The following is a 19,656-nucleotide window of genomic DNA, read 5'->3' as shown; positions in this document are numbered from 1 at the left end:
CCGAACATCATTGTTTAAACTCTCACGTCGTCACCAAGCTACGCGGAGCTCGACGAGAAATAAATTTCACTTTTCTTGGCACGTTGCAACGTTGAGATTACATAACGTTAGGTCTCAATTATAGGCGTAACAACGATGATTGGCCATGGCTCCTGGTCATTGTAAGGCATAAAAGGAAAAGATCCAAAATGACATTACGCGTTTCGCAACATCATAGAACCCTAAACTTAGATGCACGTAACTCAAATGCACTTCACCCAGCAGCCCAATTCAACGAGAAGTGATACTCCCACATTGTCCCTTCATAGAAAAAGCTGAGATGCCCCATCGGTTTCCATGCTTACAAGCTGGATATAAAAGCAAGTCAAATCAGTTAACGTTAACGGGCGCAGGCATGGCGAATATATCGCTCAAGAACAACGAGTAAAACGGAAAGGGGAAACGAATTCGAAAGGACAATTCCTGTCAAGCACTGACAAGATGAAAACGTCTTTTGATACGCAGCTTTCACATAGACGCACGAGCTGCGTTTTTTAGGCGGACTATTGTTCGAAAGTATTACCTCTTTATGGAAGTTTAAGCAGAAAATTATAATTTCTTGTCGTGCAGAGAGTAGAAAAGCGCGGCGGTATCCACGCACTTCCATTCAGTGTGCAGAAACTATGTATGGCCCGGTGGTTCTCGCGGCGTTATGCCTCCTAGTGCATGTGGACTATGCCCTTGCGTATCCGAAATCCCTCTTTGGATCTTCCTCCTTGCACCTGAACATCCTACACACCAATGACATTCACTCGCGAATCCTTGAAAGCGACCAGTGGGGCGGAGAATGCGGCGAGAGGCGGCGTGACCGGTCGAAGTGTTTCGGGGGAGTGGCCAGGATAGCTCAAAAGGTGAGTGCGGAATGATTTTTTTGGGTTAAATTAGAACGTAGAGTCAAACATAAGCCATGCGGTTGCCCTCGGCATATTGAAAAACAGGTAAAAACTTTGTGCTAGACAAATTAGTGAATATCGCTGGTGAATATTAGTTAATATTGCTTGCGCTAATAAAAGGACGCATAAAAGGTCTGCGAAAGGACACATCAACGCACGACAGGACAAGTCTTTTCCTATCGTGCGTCCCTCTACTTAGCGCCTAAACAATGTCAATAACTACTCATATGTGTTTCCTGATTACTCAGTGTCATATTGCACATACACCTCTCCTGAGGCACACCAGGGAAAAATGACACCGTTTCTGGCTGCACTGCCACGTAAGCCGTCCTCTTCTCTCCTCCACCTTTTATTTTCCCCTCTGCTTTCCTGATATCCACAATCCCGACCCCCTTTTTCCTTTAAGCTTTCCCGTTTCCATCCCCTTCTGCTATTCTTCACATATTTCTCCTTCATACCCCCACCCCTTCCCTCTCCCTCTCATTATTCCGCTAACACCTCCCTCTCGCTACGCATCTGTTCAGGCCCTCCTCTCTCACGTACCACACCACATCTCCATTCTAGTCTCTCTCCCTTCTCCCTTTCCGTTTCCGCTACACTGCTATACAATCCTGCATCAATCTCACTATACAGCGCTTTCCCGTTTGTGGCATAAGCCCTGTAGGTCAGGTTCCTCCAAATGACGCACGTTGCTCCACAGACAGTGGTCATGTGCCTTAGCCTCTGTACAAAAAGGGCAAGTTGTCTTAACTTTCAAACCAGTATGGCCATAGCTGATTTACTTCCGTAACATCTATTCCCATTTACTTTGGTACATAGCGTAAAGTCCGTGGGTTACTCGCGAAGCAGGACGTTTATTCTGCGTTACAGCCGTCTCCGAACACCCACCCAAGACGCGATGCTGATGATCAGCCGAGAAAGTCGACAAAGTGTCCCTTGAAGTGTTTGATGATGAGGATAATGTGAAGATGAAATAAATTAATTTCGACACTTCAAAGCTTCGCGGTCACAATAGCTACGTATGGGGTTGTACAGTTTACAACAGTATTTCTGCTTCTACACATAATTAGCGTGATTATGCTGAACATTGTTATTGACGGAATATAACTGTATGCATTGTAAATCGATGTTCTGCGTCCCATGCCTGTAGTGTAAAGTTCTGCATGTATTATCATATACAGGGTGATTAAAGTTAAGTATACAGGTTTTTTAAAAAATTAGGTGCTTAGATTTACGGGAAGACCACCCCTACAGTGAGGTTGTGCGCCCAGGGGGACATAATTAGAAAGTAAATATCGATGTAGGAGGCTTAATTAACTAAACTTGATTAAAAAACTTCTTAGTTGATACAGTAACCAGGCATGTTTGTATTGAAACGTCATACGCAGTCGCGTTTCTACGCCGTTTCATTTTGCAGAATTCTTCCAGCGCGTCCGTACTCCGAACTATTAAATTGCGAAGTTTAATTGCCGCTTGCATGATTCCGCATGCTAGAAGTCAAGACAGGTGCATAGCTCCTCCCTTTTGTTCTGTGTTTCGATAGCGGTTCCGAGTACTCAAGATTGCGATAACGCCAGCCAAGAATGAATGGATGCCAGTAATCACTTTTGCCTACGCCTCCACCCCGTTGTCGAACTCAACACCGTACACAGCAGGAACGTCACATAAGGAAGGAGCTTTGCGCCGGTACCGACTGTCTTGCATGCGTAATCATGCGAACGGCTATTAAACTTCGCAGTTTAATATCTCGGAGTACGAATGGGCTAAACATTTCTCTCGAGTGAAACGGAGTAGAAACACGATTGCATATTACTTTCCAATAAAAACATGCCTGTTTGCTGTAGCCCCTAAAAAATTAATTAATTAATTTTAGTTTTATGCCTCCGAACTCAATAATTGCCTCCTAATTATGTGTCCTTCTGGGCGCATAACCTCACTGTAGAGATGGTCTTCACGCAAATCTAAGCGCCTAATTAAAAAAAAAACCTGTCGAAATAACTTTGATCACCCGGTATGAAGGTTTTCCAAGAGGCAGACCAAACTTTTCGAGTTACAGTAGCCCTATAAAGATTATCCTGTCTACTTAGACAGCTTTAACTCTGGCCAGTTAATGACGATATTTAAAGCAGCTACAAATTTGAGAATAAAACGGGAATTGTTTTTTTTTTTTCATCGGAAGCTGACATTCCATGCGCACGGCTTGTATGACGAGAAAGAAAGCTGGGGAGACAATCAGAATTGTTTTTTGAACACAGCTGTTTTCTTAAGGCTCAATGTACCCGATATGTGTTTAGGAACCAATGCTATTCATTTCGTGTTTTTGGTTGACTCTAATGACTACAGATGCCAGTATCATTTGTTAATTGGCACTCCCCTCAGCACAAACTAGAATTTCTCAACTGAGTTGTCCGAAATGATTGACTGAGGAACGAAGTTTTAATAGACGCTGGGAGTGCGGCCAACAAATCGGGACGGCGTTTTTCATTCTAATAAGCGCGGGGAGGTCATGACCTCCTTAGTACTTATCATTGCGTCAGCTTTCCTATAGTACACTCAAAAGCTGCACTCGTCAAGTTGGAGCGGCACTCGTCAAGTTCTGTCAAGTTAAAATAGATGCCAACGCTAAAATCAGAACGCTTGGCTAAACAATGCTCGTTATCCTTCTGGCCTTTGTGAAAGCCTTTAGCGACAGGTAAAAGAAAAGAAAAAAATTGACAGAATATCCGTAGAAATGCAACAAAACTCACGTTATATACTTCCATGGCGTCTCTCACATTGCCAAGAAGGTTGCGCTGAGATATGATGTGAACGTGCTATTCTGTGTCGCGTGCACGTTGGCACAGATGTTCGCAATGGTATTGAAGTTAGAGGGCTTTGTGGTTTTCTCGAAGAAACATGCAACTCAGTTCACCCAGTGCACACGTAACGTTGTGTGCGAAGATTCGTGGAATTTCAGCCTGGACTGCTGTAACGAGGAGACAGGCCGGTGCTTTAATAACTGAGCACGCGAGCACCAACTCGCCGCACGCATGCATTTAGCAGGTGACCAGGCTGGTTATTGTAAAAAGTACGGTTTCACACAAGAACTCGGAAAAACAAAGTTCCTCAAGCGAGCCTCACATACGACTGGAAGGATGATTGAAGCCTACGACATACACAAAGACAAGGAAAAGTGCATCAGCATACCGTGCGTCGGCCCAACAAGAACCACCTTGTTGGTCAAACACAAACCATTTTGTTTAGTGAGAGAAATGTTATACCTTTTGTATCAGACAAGGTTGCTGTTCTCGGCTTACAAAAGGAACAATCGTGCGCTCCGTTTCAAACACAGGATAAAAAAACCAGGCGCGGCCACGCACTGGTGGCAAATTCAGAAGAAACAAATTTTAAGGCATGGTCTGCAGCGACATTGACGAACGAAGAAATGCAACTGTTTATTATTAGGCTGTGCTTCCATAATCAACGCAAGCGACACAAATTTTACTCTGATTTATTCCTCAACGCTGTAATCAAGTCCGAGATGTCGTGCAAAGTACCTACATCCACTGACCTCTTCAAATGCTTCATTACCTAGCCTCAACAGCTGGCTCAGTGCTATGCTTTCCTTTATTGTTTTAATTATTCGTATTTAGGTTTAATCTTGAGCATTAGCTTACTGCATGTTCAACCACCCTCCACGTTTTTGGACAGTACATCGCAATTTGTACCCGGACTAACAGATGGTGAAGATGCATTATCAAAACTCCGATGGCTCAAAGATTCCCTATTTAACAGTACACCTGGCGTACGCGATGCATCGCCCTACATACCGTCTTTTGACATAGTTATTCTACCTCATAATACACTTTACAAATTCACAGTTATTTGAATGTCAGACCATTATGAAAATGGCGTATATTGTGCTTCACGAATGCAGGCTTTATGAACGCTTCGTTATACGAGTGACCAACCACACGGTATCCCTTTAGGCGCACCTGAATGTGTCTGTGAAGTTTGTCTGAAGGTATTTATATTAGCATGCATTATCTGTGAACTTCCGTGCTATACAATCACCGCCAAACATCTTATACGACGATGTAGTAACACAAAACACTTCTTTTAAATAAACAACAGCAACAAAACGGTGCCATGGAAAACACCTTGGGGAACTCCGGATGCAACAAAATTGTGTCCAATTGTAAAACGTAACGACAAAAGCAAGAACAGTATCACATCTCAGTTTGGAATCTCAGGGCGGAATGTGATCGCACCCTAGTTGGTAAGTCAGAAACAAAACTGAAATAGAGGAGTTAAAGGACACCGACGCCCAAAGTAAATATTCTGTCACAGAGGAACCACGAGCACTAACAAAATTGTGTGTTTTTTCTTCGACTTTTAGGTTAGAGAAATCAAGAGCAGCCGCAGAAACACCTTGTTTTTGAACGCTGGAGGGTTCTTCCAAGGAACGCTATGGTACTCGACACTAAAACACAAAATTGTAACATATGCGATGTCTAGAATGGGCTACGATGTAATCGTAAGTACTTTTACAATCCTACTTTTTCGTTGGGTGCATATGTTTTGTTTTTATTTGATTTCACATGAAAAGACGCATTGCAATAAATGATGTTGGCAGAGAAGAATACGTTACATCTTCCGTTTTGTTATTTTAAAGCACGCGCCCAATACTTATATTTGGCGGCTGCTTGCTGAGACGCAACTTACTGAGCAAAAAATGGTGATGGCTGTTCAAAGCTGTTCAGTCCTGTCAACAGATGCTAAGGGGCAATCTCACCTCCCATAACGGCAGATAATTTTCACAATAAAGTTTTTCCAATCCAATCTCATCTTTCGAGACGGACGGATACATGTTTAACCCTTTAATTCACGTTGTATACCGTACTATTTGGAAGGCACGGGAAGAGTCTACATTATACTGATGTGATCATTTGTGGAATAATTTTTTTACCACAGCACTGCGATTAGGTCTTGTAACAGCAACGCTTCGCTAGTATTTTCTGCCTGAAGGTCCCAAGATTTCTTCGGCCTACGTATAATTGAACGAAAACATTACGTGGAGTGCCCCCATCGACGTCTACTTCGCAAAATGATGCAAGCGGGATAAAAAATTGTATATCGCACGCATACGGTTGAATAGACCTAAGGTCACGCTTTCATTGTGGCCTAGCGGGGGTGAAATGAAGTTACATGTACCATTTTTCAAGCGAAGCGTGTATTGACCTAGTGGCGGCGTCGGTGGTGGCCCACGCCGAAGTTTGCGACAAAGCCAATTATATCCAGGTGCTGTCGTGGCGATTATGGTGATCATGTCATTGAAGTATTTGGCCCGTCCTTTCTGGAGGGATAGGCGTGGGCTAAATTTTGATTGTACCCTTGACGGAGCTTATAAATTGTATTGTGGATTGAAACCCTCCGGGGCGTATCCCTTCTCGGGCACAGCTCTCGTTCACCATTTGCAGATGGCGCGGGCGCGAGCGCACAAGTTTGCGTTAAATCACGCCCCAATGGGAGCCAAGCAGCGCCGTCGTTCGCATCATGCCGCATCTCCGGTGCGGTAGCTCCCTCTATTCGCGAAGTTAATCTTCTGACGGCATGGTTAGGCCACGCGTGCTTCATTCCGCGGGAGAGCGGCCAGCCATTTTTTAGGAATATTGTGCTCGGCGTAGTATTTGGTTTTTCAGAATGGTGAACAGTAAGTGCGTCAAGAGAAATACGAGCCAAAACGAGAAACCTTTGTCATCTCAATCTCGCTGCTGGAGATGCCACGTGCTTCAAGCGCAGAGAACAGAAGAAAGGCATGAATTAGGGCTTCCTTTGCACACCATCTCTCCCCGGATAGCGTTGCTGGCAGATAGTCCGGGCTTGGTAAGGGTAAACCGGCGTTATAGCGTGAATTAGCCCGAATTCACCCCACACCCTGGGATTCGCTTTCCGGGCCACGCGGCTGCGGTACTCGGACGCCAGAATTCTCTGGTGTTTGAGAATGCACAGCGGCGCAATCAGTCATAAAGGAGCAGCAGCAGAAACAGCCCCACGTAAAACCGGACGGACAACCTAAAAAAAAGCTTCGCTTCACATATTGCCTAGCAAGAACTTTTCTTGATCTTTGAGGAAGCCCGAGTAGAAACTTCAGCGACTGCAACTGGAAGCCAGGTTCAATGAGTTCTCGCACAGTTAAAACAAGGTTGGGTGTTCAGCGTTAACCTAAGTAAGCCCGTTTTAACGGGTGATAATTCAGCAGTATATTCCATAAATGTCACGTTTAAGTGTATCCGCAGAGAAAATGAGTTTACTCTTCATTAGCTCAGACACCAGACGCTCAGCCTTCACAGGCCAGACGGACGAGTCGCAGCCGGGAATTGCAAATAAGAGAATCTTACATAGCACTAAACAGCGTAAAATTCCAATTCTGCGAGCGCGATGAAGGGCGGGGGGTAACATTAGGAAAATAACTCGGAACTAATAAAAAACAGGGGGGAGGGGAGGTACATATGCAATGTGAGAAGTTATAGAATGCAAACTAGAGGCGTTTTGTAAACCATAAAACGTTGTCACCGATGCTCGACAAACCACACCAATCTCAATAATTTGCAACATGAAATTGTATCTCCTAACAGTCGGTAATTGTGTGAAAAACAAAGCTGGAAGTCCACTTAAGTCGGGGGAGCGGGATTTTCTTCGGGACGCTCCATGATCTTATTCCATCTGGAATATCACAATGTTTGCTGCTCAGTGTCTTCGGTCGGCAGTTATTTTAGCACACGGAATCAAAAAATTTTATGTCAGATAGGTTTAGGCAACCGGTCCTTCAATAATGGCGGCGAATCTGTCCTGGACCTTCAAAATGAGCTCATAATTCTTAGACACAGTGGCATGAAAAGCTCTCAACTGCTGAAATGCTTTCTGATAGGAATGCGAAATATGCACACGAATTTGCTATGTCACGTTGAAGTGTAGCGTGGAGTGAATCGGTTGGGCTGCGGGGCTTTTGCCGACTGAAAACCCGTTAATACCGCCTGAGCGTTTTTTGTGCAGTTTTCTGCCTTCAGGCGAGTTCTTGAAGGTGTAACAACGGGCTCTGGTGGAAGAAGCACAATCGGTAAATGTGCCTAGAAGACGCAACTGCGCTTCGAGGGAAGATCTTAATTGCGACCTATTATTCGTTCACATAGCAGAATGACCTTCTCAGCTCTTCACAACACCGATTAATCTCATGGATATTACAGTGAAGTACAATAATTCTGTACAAGAGATTGACACATTCTGTCCTCCAGAAGCTGATAATTGGCGAAGCTGTGTGGGTAACACAAGTCAGTAACTATGCACTATATACCGATGATCAACATTAGACTGCACACCAGATCCTTTGAAACTAATTCTCTTAATGTTAAGTTTCTAAATGCCCTTAAAGATTATCCGACACGCCAGATGACGGCTGTCACGACTAGACTGCTTATAAAGTGCCGAGATGCACTTTCCTCTATGTTTCGTTCCTGGTTTCTTCTTCGTGCTACACGTGTTGCATCTTGCCGGCCGGCGGTGTACCCTTGATCAGCGGCTGGCAGCGCACGTGTTCGTGGCATCACCTTAAAACTCTCATTTCACAGATTTGTGCGTGGTTATCCTCGAGGAGCCGTCTTTGAACTTCAGCGGTATGTGCACGGATGTGTAGTGTTCATTTATCGTTTGCTGTTTTTTCATTGCGTTAGCAATGGATAGGGCACGTCTGCTGAAGTTTTCGCTGTTGGTCCGTGGACACAGCGCGCAAGAAGAGAAAGAGAGATGAATTTCATTGAAATGAAAAAAAAAAAAAACACAGAAAGGTCGGCCTGATGGTAGTATATCTGGCCAGCTATTCTGTGTGTGGGAAGGGAAAGGGGAGGAAAGAGCTTGGATAGAGGACGAGAAAGATGAAGATGGCGGAGAAATAAATAAATGGCTATGTGTAGAAGATGTCTATACCGATACTGGGCATGTGTTAGAGTTAAGCCGGACGGGCCTCAACTACAATATCTCTGAGAGGCCGCTGCTGCGCAGAAATGTCAGCAGACATAGAACCAAAGACTCGTGCGGACAGGGGTGGCGTCGGTAAGCTTGGCTGCAGGCTTAATCTTGCCAGGCCGAGGTGGCAAGGTTAAGGTGGCGGCGGCTTGACCTTGCGCTTCTCGGCGTGTTTGCTTTGGCGTGTTTGGCACGGCTTGCGAATTTTCCTCGCAAACGGCGTTCGACCATGGCCCAGTTGCGGGCTTCTGAAACTAGAGCAGTTCTTGCACAACATCGACTTAAAAAATTCAAAACAATCATTTATAACACAAGGAAGGCATTATTAGGCGCCTAGAAACCCATACAGTAAAAAATGCACTGAAGAGCCCATATTGTAAAACTGGGAACTTATAGGCGCAATAAACTATTGCTAAAAATGCTCGTACTCCCTTAGTTCGTGTTGATATGTCAGATAAGCTCGATACGGATTGAAGGGAAAAAATAGGCATGTTGACTAAAGTTGCGGTCCCTCCTCATAACTGGGCTATATTATAGCCCAAAAAGCTTCTTTTACTTCCTCGTCAAGGAGAAAGCTGAGATGAATGCCTCTAACAATGGCCACCTCTGTGAAAATGTTTGTGCTCGTGTAAATGACCGTGGTCAGCACTGGCACATATCACGCAAAGATGTTTTCGTTGGTTTACAAGTTTGGGTGCCGAACCCCTTCTCAATATTGGAAACAACGAGACATAACCCCAAAGAAATGATTGTTTTCCCTTCAATCGTGGAAGAGTGCACACAACCAAATATACAAAAGTATGTTATATGGATGCTATGAGGAAGCCCACTCAAGAAGATAAAAGAGAGTACATGCGGGTTACTCAAAAAGTCGGCCTAACAGAACGGAGCATTCAAATGAGGAACCCAGTCAGAGGATCTGCTGTAAATACCACAGTGCACGAAGTGAGGCTGCCTATTGAAAGCCTCGGTATGCCGCTTGCATGGTAGATACCACCACAGCCTCGAACCAATTATAGGGAAACTGTATAGTAGTAACCGCGCTCCTTTGCTAATGAGAACGTATGGCTGCAGAGTCTCCTGCATTGAGTTTCCGCGGGACATATACCCCACTGTTGTGTAAAAATTAAAAAAAATGGTTATTTCTATTTTTGGTATAAACTTGTCGGTTGCGTGGAATTGTTCTAAATAATGTTTTCTTCAACACAAATTCATCCTTGCTTGCAGGGCCTGGGTAACAACGAATTTGATGATGGACCAAAAGAGCTGGCGCCTTTTGTGCGTGAAATGAGGAAATCCGGTGTTGCTGTGGTGGGAACCAATGTCGATGTTTCCCGCGAACCACATTTTAAGGGCGTGCCACTATCAAGATCTCACGTGATTACTATATCGGGAGTCAGAGTAGCTCTGCTGGCAGTTGTACCAAAGGAAACGGAACTTTTTTCGAGGCCGGGTAAGTTAATTGCCCAAGATTATTACATTAAATTCCTGTTCAAAGTCGCCTGAACGTACAGCTGTTTTTGTCGTGCCATGGGAGTTTAACTAGTACTTAGAACAATAACTGTAGCTGGAAGGGTGCTCTCCGGCTTTAGGGATACATTGCTTGTCCAAAGTAAATGTCAGTAATTGATGCGCTATTATGTAAAAAAAGATTTCCTATGTAGCAAACAGGGAAAGAGAGAAAGAAAGGTAACTTTATTGGGAGAACCTTGTGATCCTAAGCGTCGGCCCTTGGTCGGCCCTGGAGCCCCTGGTCTGTAGCAGCGTCACACCATCTGCAATTTAAGGTGACATATTGAGTGGCAAACTACTAAACAGACACTCTATTTATCGACGTCGTATTTGCAGCTGGAGTGGTCAGTTTGTGCATGTAATTCATGTGCAGTCTACGTGCTTAGTTTATCTGCAGAGCAGAAAACGCCTTGCGCCCATCCAGGCAACCTATCCAACTTCAGAAACAATAGGCGTAAGGTGCGCAATTCATTTCGCTAATATCTGAGCCTTCGAATAGTTTATATTTCCCATTTGTGCGGATAAAATTGATTACGTTTGTTCCGACAAGTTAAACATGCTAGAAGTATGCTACATTTAGCGCTACAGACTACACAATGTGTCATCAAACCCGACCCCACCAGAAAGGCACACGATATAGTGCAGTGAAGACTGGCGTTAGGAACACACTTTTACGCTTGATTAATGTTCATTTAAATCGCCATGAAAGCTCAGAACATGTCATACGTTGTGCAGCAAATTAGTTGAGTAAACCCCACAATTTTCATAACTATCTTCCGTTTCAGTTTAACAAAAAGCTAATACGCATGCCATGGAACCTTTAAAATGATATTTCTATCCGTTTAAAGAAAAAAAACAATTTAATCTCTTATAGTAGCATGGTTATATGCAAGCATACACACACTGCTTTCAGTTAACACAGTTGTCAGGGTGCCGTCAGAGGACACTAAGTATATTTTATTTTATTTCATTTATTTATTTGTTTATTTATTTACTCATTTATTTATTTATTTATTTATTTATTTATTTATTTATTTATTTATTTATATTCATACCCTAAGGACACGGGAGGGAAATACATAGGGGGGAGGGGGTGATTAGTAAGATATTCAACCCGTGTACAATACATAAAATGTTGCTGGACATCATTATATAAAGCTTAAAATGTAAAAGCGCGGGAAAACTACACACAACATCAAGTTTGCCGTCGGCGGACATAAGGACATTTCCGACAGTTTAATCTCTGTCATGTACCCGGCAGGACCGCCTAAATTAATACTTCCGTGGGAATGGAGGCTTTAGCGAAGCGAATATGGCACGAATCAGCGCATATGGGCTTTGTTGATTGCTCAGCAAATAGATAACAATTTTGCACGTAATTGTCGGTACGGAACCACCTCTGCAACTCGCGCAATCAAGGTGCCGGTGACCACGTTGTCATGACTCTATTATATTATAAAGCGAAGCTTTTAAGTGCGATGCACTTTATAAGCGACCCTGAATCCGCCGTCATCCGCGCTCCTCCTCCTCTCCCCTAGCAACGGCGCAGCGACGTCACACCCCACGTGACCCGCGCGCGCTCCGCCTCCCGCGCCGGCCCCCGCACCGCTCCTCGCGCCGTGACGTCACACTCCCACGTGACCGCGCACTGGCGCCTTTGCGTCTGCTCCCCCTCTCCTCGCGCCGTGACGTCACATGCTCTGCAGCTGGTGCGCCTCTCCCCCCGTTAGGTTTGCACTCACCCTCGGCGCGCGCCTCTCCCCTCGCCTGACAGCTCCCCCTCGCCGGTACTGCGCCTCTCAAGGCGATAGCAGAATTACTACGCCGTGTACTCTCGGCGCAAGAAATGCATTCGCACTTCCTCACGATTCCCTTCGGGGAGGTGGGGGCATTTTTCTATCCCTCACTGGTGTCGTCCATTGTTTTGCCAAAACGCACTGCACGATAGCCAAACTTACACAATCAATGCTTCAAGAAAAAAACGCTTCCGGTGGTAAGAATCGAACGTTCGACCCTCGTGTGACGAAGCCAACGTTTACGTGATTGTGTCATCCGGACATGGTCGAACCTGTTCAAATTGGGCTTTGGCTTTGACTCTGGTTGCATTGGAGAAAGCTCATCGTTTTAATAACCTTTCTTCTAATGAAATGGCTTTCATTTTACGGCAAAGCAGTATATTTCTTGCCCCCCCCCCACCCCCTCCCCATGAGTTTTCATTCCGGTGAAACAGATTTACTCGGCGCCACTCAGGGGTTGCTCCTCGCCACCGCCGCCCCTTTTTTACAACGGTTTTCCCAGCGATTATTCCCCTTGCCACCCCTGATGCCTCTTTCATAAGTTGCGCAGTCGGCTGACAGCGGCCGTAGCACCGTTATGAGATGATTGCGGAGAATCAACACCAGCGCTGTAAAGACACCCGTAAGCCACCGTCATCTCCGCCGCCGAGAATGTAGCGACAGCCGTTGCCGCTTAAAATTCCACCTCGCCCACTAGCTGCGCGCCCTGCCGGTTGAAAGCAACTTACCCCATTGAAACGCCGGCATGAGCGCAATATTCTTCTTTAGCTTGCAAGCCATTCCGAGCAGCATTGTCGCGTCTGCGGCCCTTGTTGACCAGCTGGTAACAGTTATTCTGGCGGAAGAATAATAGTAAATCTTATTCTGGTCGCATATAAAGTCTTTGTCTCTCCATTCCCACCTATCCCCCGTTGCCGGTTTAGGCGTGCACGGGTTGGGGTTGAAGGGAGGGGGCATACATGCACAGCAGGGCTTAATGCCGCTACCGATGACATATCCGTTGTGGTTGTGGGCGACTTGAGCGTGGCAGTCTCATGGCTCAATTCGCCCAGTCAGCTGTTTTCCGCAATCGAGTGATTTGGGTCTGGCTCACACACAATGAGATGCCTACTGCTGGGCAGCGAAAGGGACACCCAAGTGTGTGTCGACTAGTATAGAAGTGGAAGCCCTCCAGGTGTTAACTCGCTATGGGACGGACGGACGCATGTCGCTCGCTTGGAGGAAGAAGAGCGGAAACGTAAGCGCGCAAATCACGGATAGCCACTGCCACCGCCGTTGGCGCCTCAAGTTCTAGCTTGTCGTGTAGCTGCGAATCCCTCCCGGATGAACAGCAACTGGCCCGCTTAAAGCGCCGACGTGGGCCAATATCACTGATCCAGACTAAAGGGCTTTGAGAGCGACATGTTCGACAGAATCTTTCACTTATAAGCACCCAGTCATGATCGGTTGTCGGTTTATGCGTGCATGGGTTGGAAAAAGCGGTAGGAAGGAGCGGCCGGCACGCGCAGATATAGGTTTCATACCCTTACTGATGACATGTCCGTTGGAGTTTATGTGAGTTCAACGTGGCCGTCAAACAGCCGAATGCGACCGGTCCGGTGATATTTGTGGCAGATGCAATGGGTTGGCGCGTTACACGAACAGTGAGATACCTACGACGCGGGAGGGAAGGAGACAGCTACACGTTTGACTGGTAGGGTCTTTTCCAAACTTCATTCAGGTAATTGGCTAGGAAGTATGTTCAGTTGTAAATTTTAAACAAACGTTTTGTGTTTCATGGACTCCGTGGATGACGTGCTGCTTTGCAGTCATCCTTCTTCGCAGAGTGGAGGTGCACGAAATTTTTGCTCCACCCTGATATTTAGCCGGTGTCGCATTCGCCATTAGCCTTTCGTTGGTATCTGCCAATTGATAGCCGGAAATGCGAGGACTTCAGATACTATCCAATTTGCGCCGACTCTCCGACAGCCTTCGACATCTGTAGTTTTGTCCTCGAAGTTCAGGTTCTTTCTTAAACAGCAACAGACGACGAACCACATTTTAGACATGTTTCGTTTCCTTAATTCAGAGCAATGCATAAAAATATAAAAAAAATTGTTAGCGAACCTCTCTTCTTCTGGTAAATTTGTAAAAATATTGCAAACCTTGCATTTTTTCTGAGGGTACCTAAGCGCAAACAAGACGCGTACTGCAAACTTCGTCTCTTTTTTTATAATTTTGGCACAGTCTGCTCCACTACGGTCGAATATCACTACCGAAGCTTTTAACAATGCAGATGAGCTAATAACAGTGCTCCGTAGGAACGGGCGCAAATAAATTTTCACCTGTATTTCCATCCATTGCGCAGTTTTAATACAGTTGAAACTCGATTTTACGAAACCCGATGTTCCAAATTTTCTGATTTAACGAACAAATTCGAATTCCACGCGCAGTCACCCAGCGGGTTAATGCTTTTTTAAACTCAAAATAACCAAAAAACTTCGCTGTCAAACTCGATTTAACGGAGCATTCCGGGAAAATCGTGCAGATCAACCCGGCCCTTGATCGTTTCCGGCATGCTGGCTTCCACACGTCTTCTTCCGAGGCAGCGTCGGGCTCCACAAGACCGCAACACGAGCTGTAATCGGCATCGTCCAGTTCTTGGGAATAGATTCATCGGCGTTACCAGGTGGCCGCAGATCAGAACTTCGACGACTTCGCGAACGTCGACGCAGACAACGACTTTGACACAACAGACTTTCTCGACGACGAGGAGATAGTGCAGCTTGTTTCCGACGCACAAGAGGAGTTTGAAGATGCGAACGATTCGGATACTGTCGAAGCTCCCGTGCCCGCACCAAGCCAGGGATGGACGCCGTCCACCTTCTGAGGCGGTTTGTTGGAGCACACGAGGGTGCCGCAGACGCTTTGACTTCACTGGCCAGCAAAGAGAAGTGTGTGCTCCCACTGCTCACAATGCGCGCGTAGGCGGAAATTACGAGCTTTTTTACTTGGACATAAGTTTGTCGTTCTCTAGAAACAAAATTTGCCGTTCTCTGGGTTTTATAAAGTTTCTAATTTAACGAAATAATTCGCTGGTCCGGGTGATTTTTTTTTTAAATTGTGGTTCAAGTGTAGTTTTACCTTTGCTTTATTTGATGTCGCCTTTCGTGCATAGCACTAGCCAAAATAAGAAGAAAATGTCCAGTTTTTCGGGGACCAGCCTGTCATTTTGGTGTGTGTTGCTGAGGAACGGCGAGGGGTTGGCACTACATCCATTTTTTTAAAACCTTTACTACTTTCATCCAGCGATTTTGTGGAGGATGCGCAAGGTGCCCTTTTGACCTGAGACACATCCCCGGCGACACTCCCCTCGAAGCACATCGCGTGATTCGCTGTGCCGAAGGTCGGCACTGCGCACAAGGCCGCGTTTTCAGTCGTTCTCCGCAGAACGAGCAGCGGTCGCAACCGCCTCGGCCGAGGCAGCCGACTACCCCCGCAGCCTCCCATGCATGCTGCGCTGGGTCGTCTCGGGCAACGTGACTCGTCTCGCGCACGGCGAAGAGGAACGGTGCCGTCGCCGTGAATGAACGCCGCGTTCGCCCGTCCTCCTTGTGTGAGCGTTTCACGGAACCGAACGGCTTAGAAACATGGTCGTCAATACAGCTAAACCAAAGGTTTAACCGAGCGAAACCAAGACTAAACCAGACTAAGCCAAGCTTTTGCTTTGCATATCCAAGGTTTGCTGAGCTAAGCTGCACCCATTTTTTACTTAGAAACCTTACCACGTGAGGCATTTTTAACGTTTTAACGTTTGATAGACTTAAAAAGGCCGGCGGCTCGTTGCTAATGCATCAGGCTTCCCAAGTGGTTTTTTAGAGCTATTGTTCGCGGTGAGTATGGGTTCGAAAAAAACGGGAAAAAAATATTGCGCTGCGATACAAAATGCGGGAGAATGCCTTAAAATGCTCTTGCTAATTCGAGTGGGTATGGGAGTGAATCAACGAAATATACGTTACGCTTTGTTTTCAGGTCACGTAAGAATACTACCACTGGCTGAAAGCATCAACAAGGAGGTATGGCGGCTGAGGCAACAAGGAGTAAAGATATTTATTCTTATCAGCCAGGCTGGATTTGAGGCTGATAAGCGCTTGGCGGTGGCTTGTCCCGAACTTGACGTTATTGTTGGAGGGCATTCGGAAACATTCTTGTACTCAGGTAAGCTGCGTCTAAGCAATATTCCTCGAAAAGGGAGTTGAAATAATTGATCATTTTGTACTTTTATCCAAAACCCCTTTTACCCGTTTCTCACACCTCTGAAAAGGATTTTGGGGATATTTCAGACAAATGGATTAATTTACAAATAGAAACATGCTTCACTCTGTTACTGTAAGCGATGAGACGCTCGACAAGCTACAAAGAGATAGTCTCGAGTTCAAGCCGCCAAGAAAAGCGGAAATTTATCAAAGACATACTTGGTTTCTCTTTCGTAATTAGCATGCGTAAATGTATTATCGGTAGACCGATTTACGGGGAATTGTTGACCAGCATCATGTGGCGGCTCGCACTTGGGTGGCTAAATTAAGTTTGTTCTGTCTCGCTAGTCCAGAAAGAATTGTTTTATTGTGAACGGATTTTACTTCACTAGACATATGCTTGAGGGGCTCCACGATAGAAGTTTCTTTTGTTTAGGAAACTGCAACGCAAGCCATTACTCTGACAGCTGTATGGCGTATAGAAACTCGCAGCTGCCGGGCGTTCAATTTCTTTTCGACCCGCCCAAACGCTTCGGCTTCTACAAGAGTAGCACTGACGTTATAATATCTTTAGAAACACGAATGTCGTAGAGAACAAAAACGTTTTCTATATAATACAGCAGGCAGGCTCTCTTTTCTCCCTTGTTTCCAACGTCAGTGAAATGAACAGATCTTTTGTACCTTTACCGAGGCCTTACGTCAGAGCTACACCTAAGCCTCTTTGTCAGTGAATTATCCAACCAACGCTTCGTGCCTGGCTTTATCTTTAATGACGCAGCTCCTGTGTGCGTCATATTAACTACTACCCCCCTCCTATATCCTGCCCATGATCGATAATGAGCTCTATCAGCCGAACCCAAGCATCCGCCGTCGGGACTACATGGAAAATGAACTCGGCCGTCTTACCTGCCGGCGTTCCGAGCATGCTTACCCTGACAACCTGAACTGCATGAGAGGCTGCGCACAGATCACACACGCGACAAACATTCATCGCAACCTTTCCCTTACCCCTCTCTCTCCCGCCAAGTGACTTCAACATCCTTGCGACTTAAGCTTTACAAAATATCTTTACCCTCACAAAGAGTTGAAACTGGCTCCGACTAATAATCTAGCATTAATTACCTAGGAGATCCAAAATCCGGCGTCCATGACACAGCGAACCACCGACTGCTCTGAGGATCAAACAGGGGCACTGAGAGTTTGCACTGATGTCACATATATCAAGAAAGCCCCTATATTCAAAGAAACTGATTGAGTTGAAAGGTAAACAGGGTACATTTTGCGCTGAGTGGGATTCGAAGAAGTTCCCACAGGAGACGAGACGGGCACGGATCTTCTTCGCCACCATGTTCGTTAGTTCGAGCTGACTAAAGGACACCTAGCTAATGAGCGGTTGCCTTCGATTTAGAAATATGTGGGAGACATATGTACTCTCTACTCTGCCGGATAATTCTCAGAAGGGTATCTGCAGAAGTCAGAATTAGCAGACCAGCTACGCACGCTAACTTTAATACCGATTATATGTGGCCAAGAAAAGCAATTGGAAAATCCTCTGAGTCATAGTAATTGAAACAGGAAGGAGAGGTTGCAAATGGGAAAGAAATGATGGCGATTATGAGCAGCCACGTACCTGCCACTTGACCCGTGCCACGGTAGGCTCTGTGTCAATTCCGTGCATAGAATTAAGTACAGTCTTTCACGTGGAACTTCTACAAATTGCTTTTGTGTTGTAGATTCGGTGATGGATCATGAATCGTCTAGATCAAAATGAAGTGTTAAGCATAGCGGTGAACATTATATAGGCGTAATCGTTCAAGATTATAACTCCAACGCTTTCGCATTGACGGCATCGCAAGGAATGCTTAGGTGTCCTAGAGGTCTTTAGCTGTCAGAAGCAATAATACAAATTATCAAGATGGCATGCTTGCCCTACGTCTAGTGGCAAGCAAAATGCGTGCACGCATTTCCGTTCATTCTCATTGCTTAACAAATTCAGAATATGCGTTTCGGTTATTTGTGCCTTCTCTTTTAGGTCCGCCACCGCTGCAGGAGGATGCGAGAAGAGTGCGAGGTCCTTACCCATTTTTAGTCTCAAGAAAGGGCCGTCGAAGTTGCGTGATTGTGCAAGGCTATCGCTATGGCAAATACCTTGGAAATCTTGAGGTTCTGTTCAACCGGAAAGGAGAGATAACCCACTGGAGAGGAAGACCCATTTTGCTTGATCAGAGTATTGGTCAAGGTAAGTTTTTAGCAATACCTTTTTAGTATACGATTCTAAATGCCTAGCTGAATACAAATATGTTGGTTTTTCCGCGCGTACATGCGCACATATGACCGTCAAGGCATTGCATTGCAACCGTCCTTAGCATACCTCACTTCTAAGGCGAGCAGCATTATTAATTGGGCCAAGATCAAAAGTTGATAAGAGACATCCTTATCTTCTTCTTCTTCTTCTTCTTCTTCTTCTTCTTCTTCCTCTTCATCCTTTTATCTATGCCCACTGGAGAACGACGGCCACACACCTCTATCTACTCTTCGTCCGTGATGCCCGTGCCCAAGAGTATTCTTTGCCCGGGAATGAAATTCTTCACTCCATCCAGTTAACCATCTTCCCACCCCTTAATACAGCCGCTCGACAGCCAGTCTTTCCCCTCATGCAATGTCCACCGGTTATCATTTCTCCGCGCTACATTGCCCGCCAAGTTACTCTATTTGAAACCGAAGGCTCTCAATCGGCCGCTTTTGTGGTTTCGAGGCACCGCCGTCCCTTGATGTAACCGATAGAACGTAGAGGACAGCGAAGGCAGCCGAGGTAGACCAAGCAGGCAAGCTGGCGAAAGTGTCAGGGGGAGGGCAGTATGCCGAGGCCATGCAAGACCTGTATGAGAAAACTGCGACTAGGCGTCTGTATAGAAACACCCTAGAGATGTGACGCAAAACCAGACATCCATGGAAGCAAGCGTCGTCTTCTTTCAAGTTCACAAAAAGTACAGAAGACCAGCAACCGCTGCGTGCTGCATGTGCATTGGTCCTTTGTCGTCCTCTTCGTTGCGTGGCTCATCAAAACCGCGGGACAATTGCGCGAGAGGTTCAAACCCGATTTACAATAAGATGGTCCGTATTGGCGAAGCGCTGCCATATAACGTCAGAGTAGCGCGCACCATCGGGAGTTTGCTGATG

At 45.7% G+C, this 19,656-nt stretch overlaps 1 protein-coding gene across 1 annotated transcript in view; it reads left to right on the top strand.

Annotated features, from left to right (window-relative positions):
- The first annotated feature begins 537 nt into the window (after nucleotides 1-537).
- LOC144138684 (protein 5NUC-like) overlaps nucleotides 538-19,656 on the top strand; it is a 35,831-nt gene continuing 16,712 nt past the window's right edge. The window contains exons 1-5 of the mRNA XM_077671086.1: nucleotides 538-890; nucleotides 5,311-5,448; nucleotides 10,161-10,386; nucleotides 16,253-16,438; nucleotides 18,509-18,715. Of these exons, the coding sequence (XP_077527212.1) occupies nucleotides 663-890; nucleotides 5,311-5,448; nucleotides 10,161-10,386; nucleotides 16,253-16,438; nucleotides 18,509-18,715 (985 nt within the window). The 5' untranslated portion in view covers nucleotides 538-662. The remainder of the gene's footprint in view (nucleotides 891-5,310; nucleotides 5,449-10,160; nucleotides 10,387-16,252; nucleotides 16,439-18,508; nucleotides 18,716-19,656) is intronic.

The sequence above is a fragment of the Haemaphysalis longicornis genome, unplaced genomic scaffold, assembly GCF_048455015.1.
Source record: "Haemaphysalis longicornis isolate Haplotype H1 unplaced genomic scaffold, Haemaphysalis longicornis Haplotype H1 scaffold_5, whole genome shotgun sequence".
Taxonomy (NCBI): Eukaryota; Metazoa; Arthropoda; class Arachnida; order Ixodida; family Ixodidae; genus Haemaphysalis; species Haemaphysalis longicornis.
This window is presented reverse-complemented; position numbering and strand designations above follow the sequence as displayed.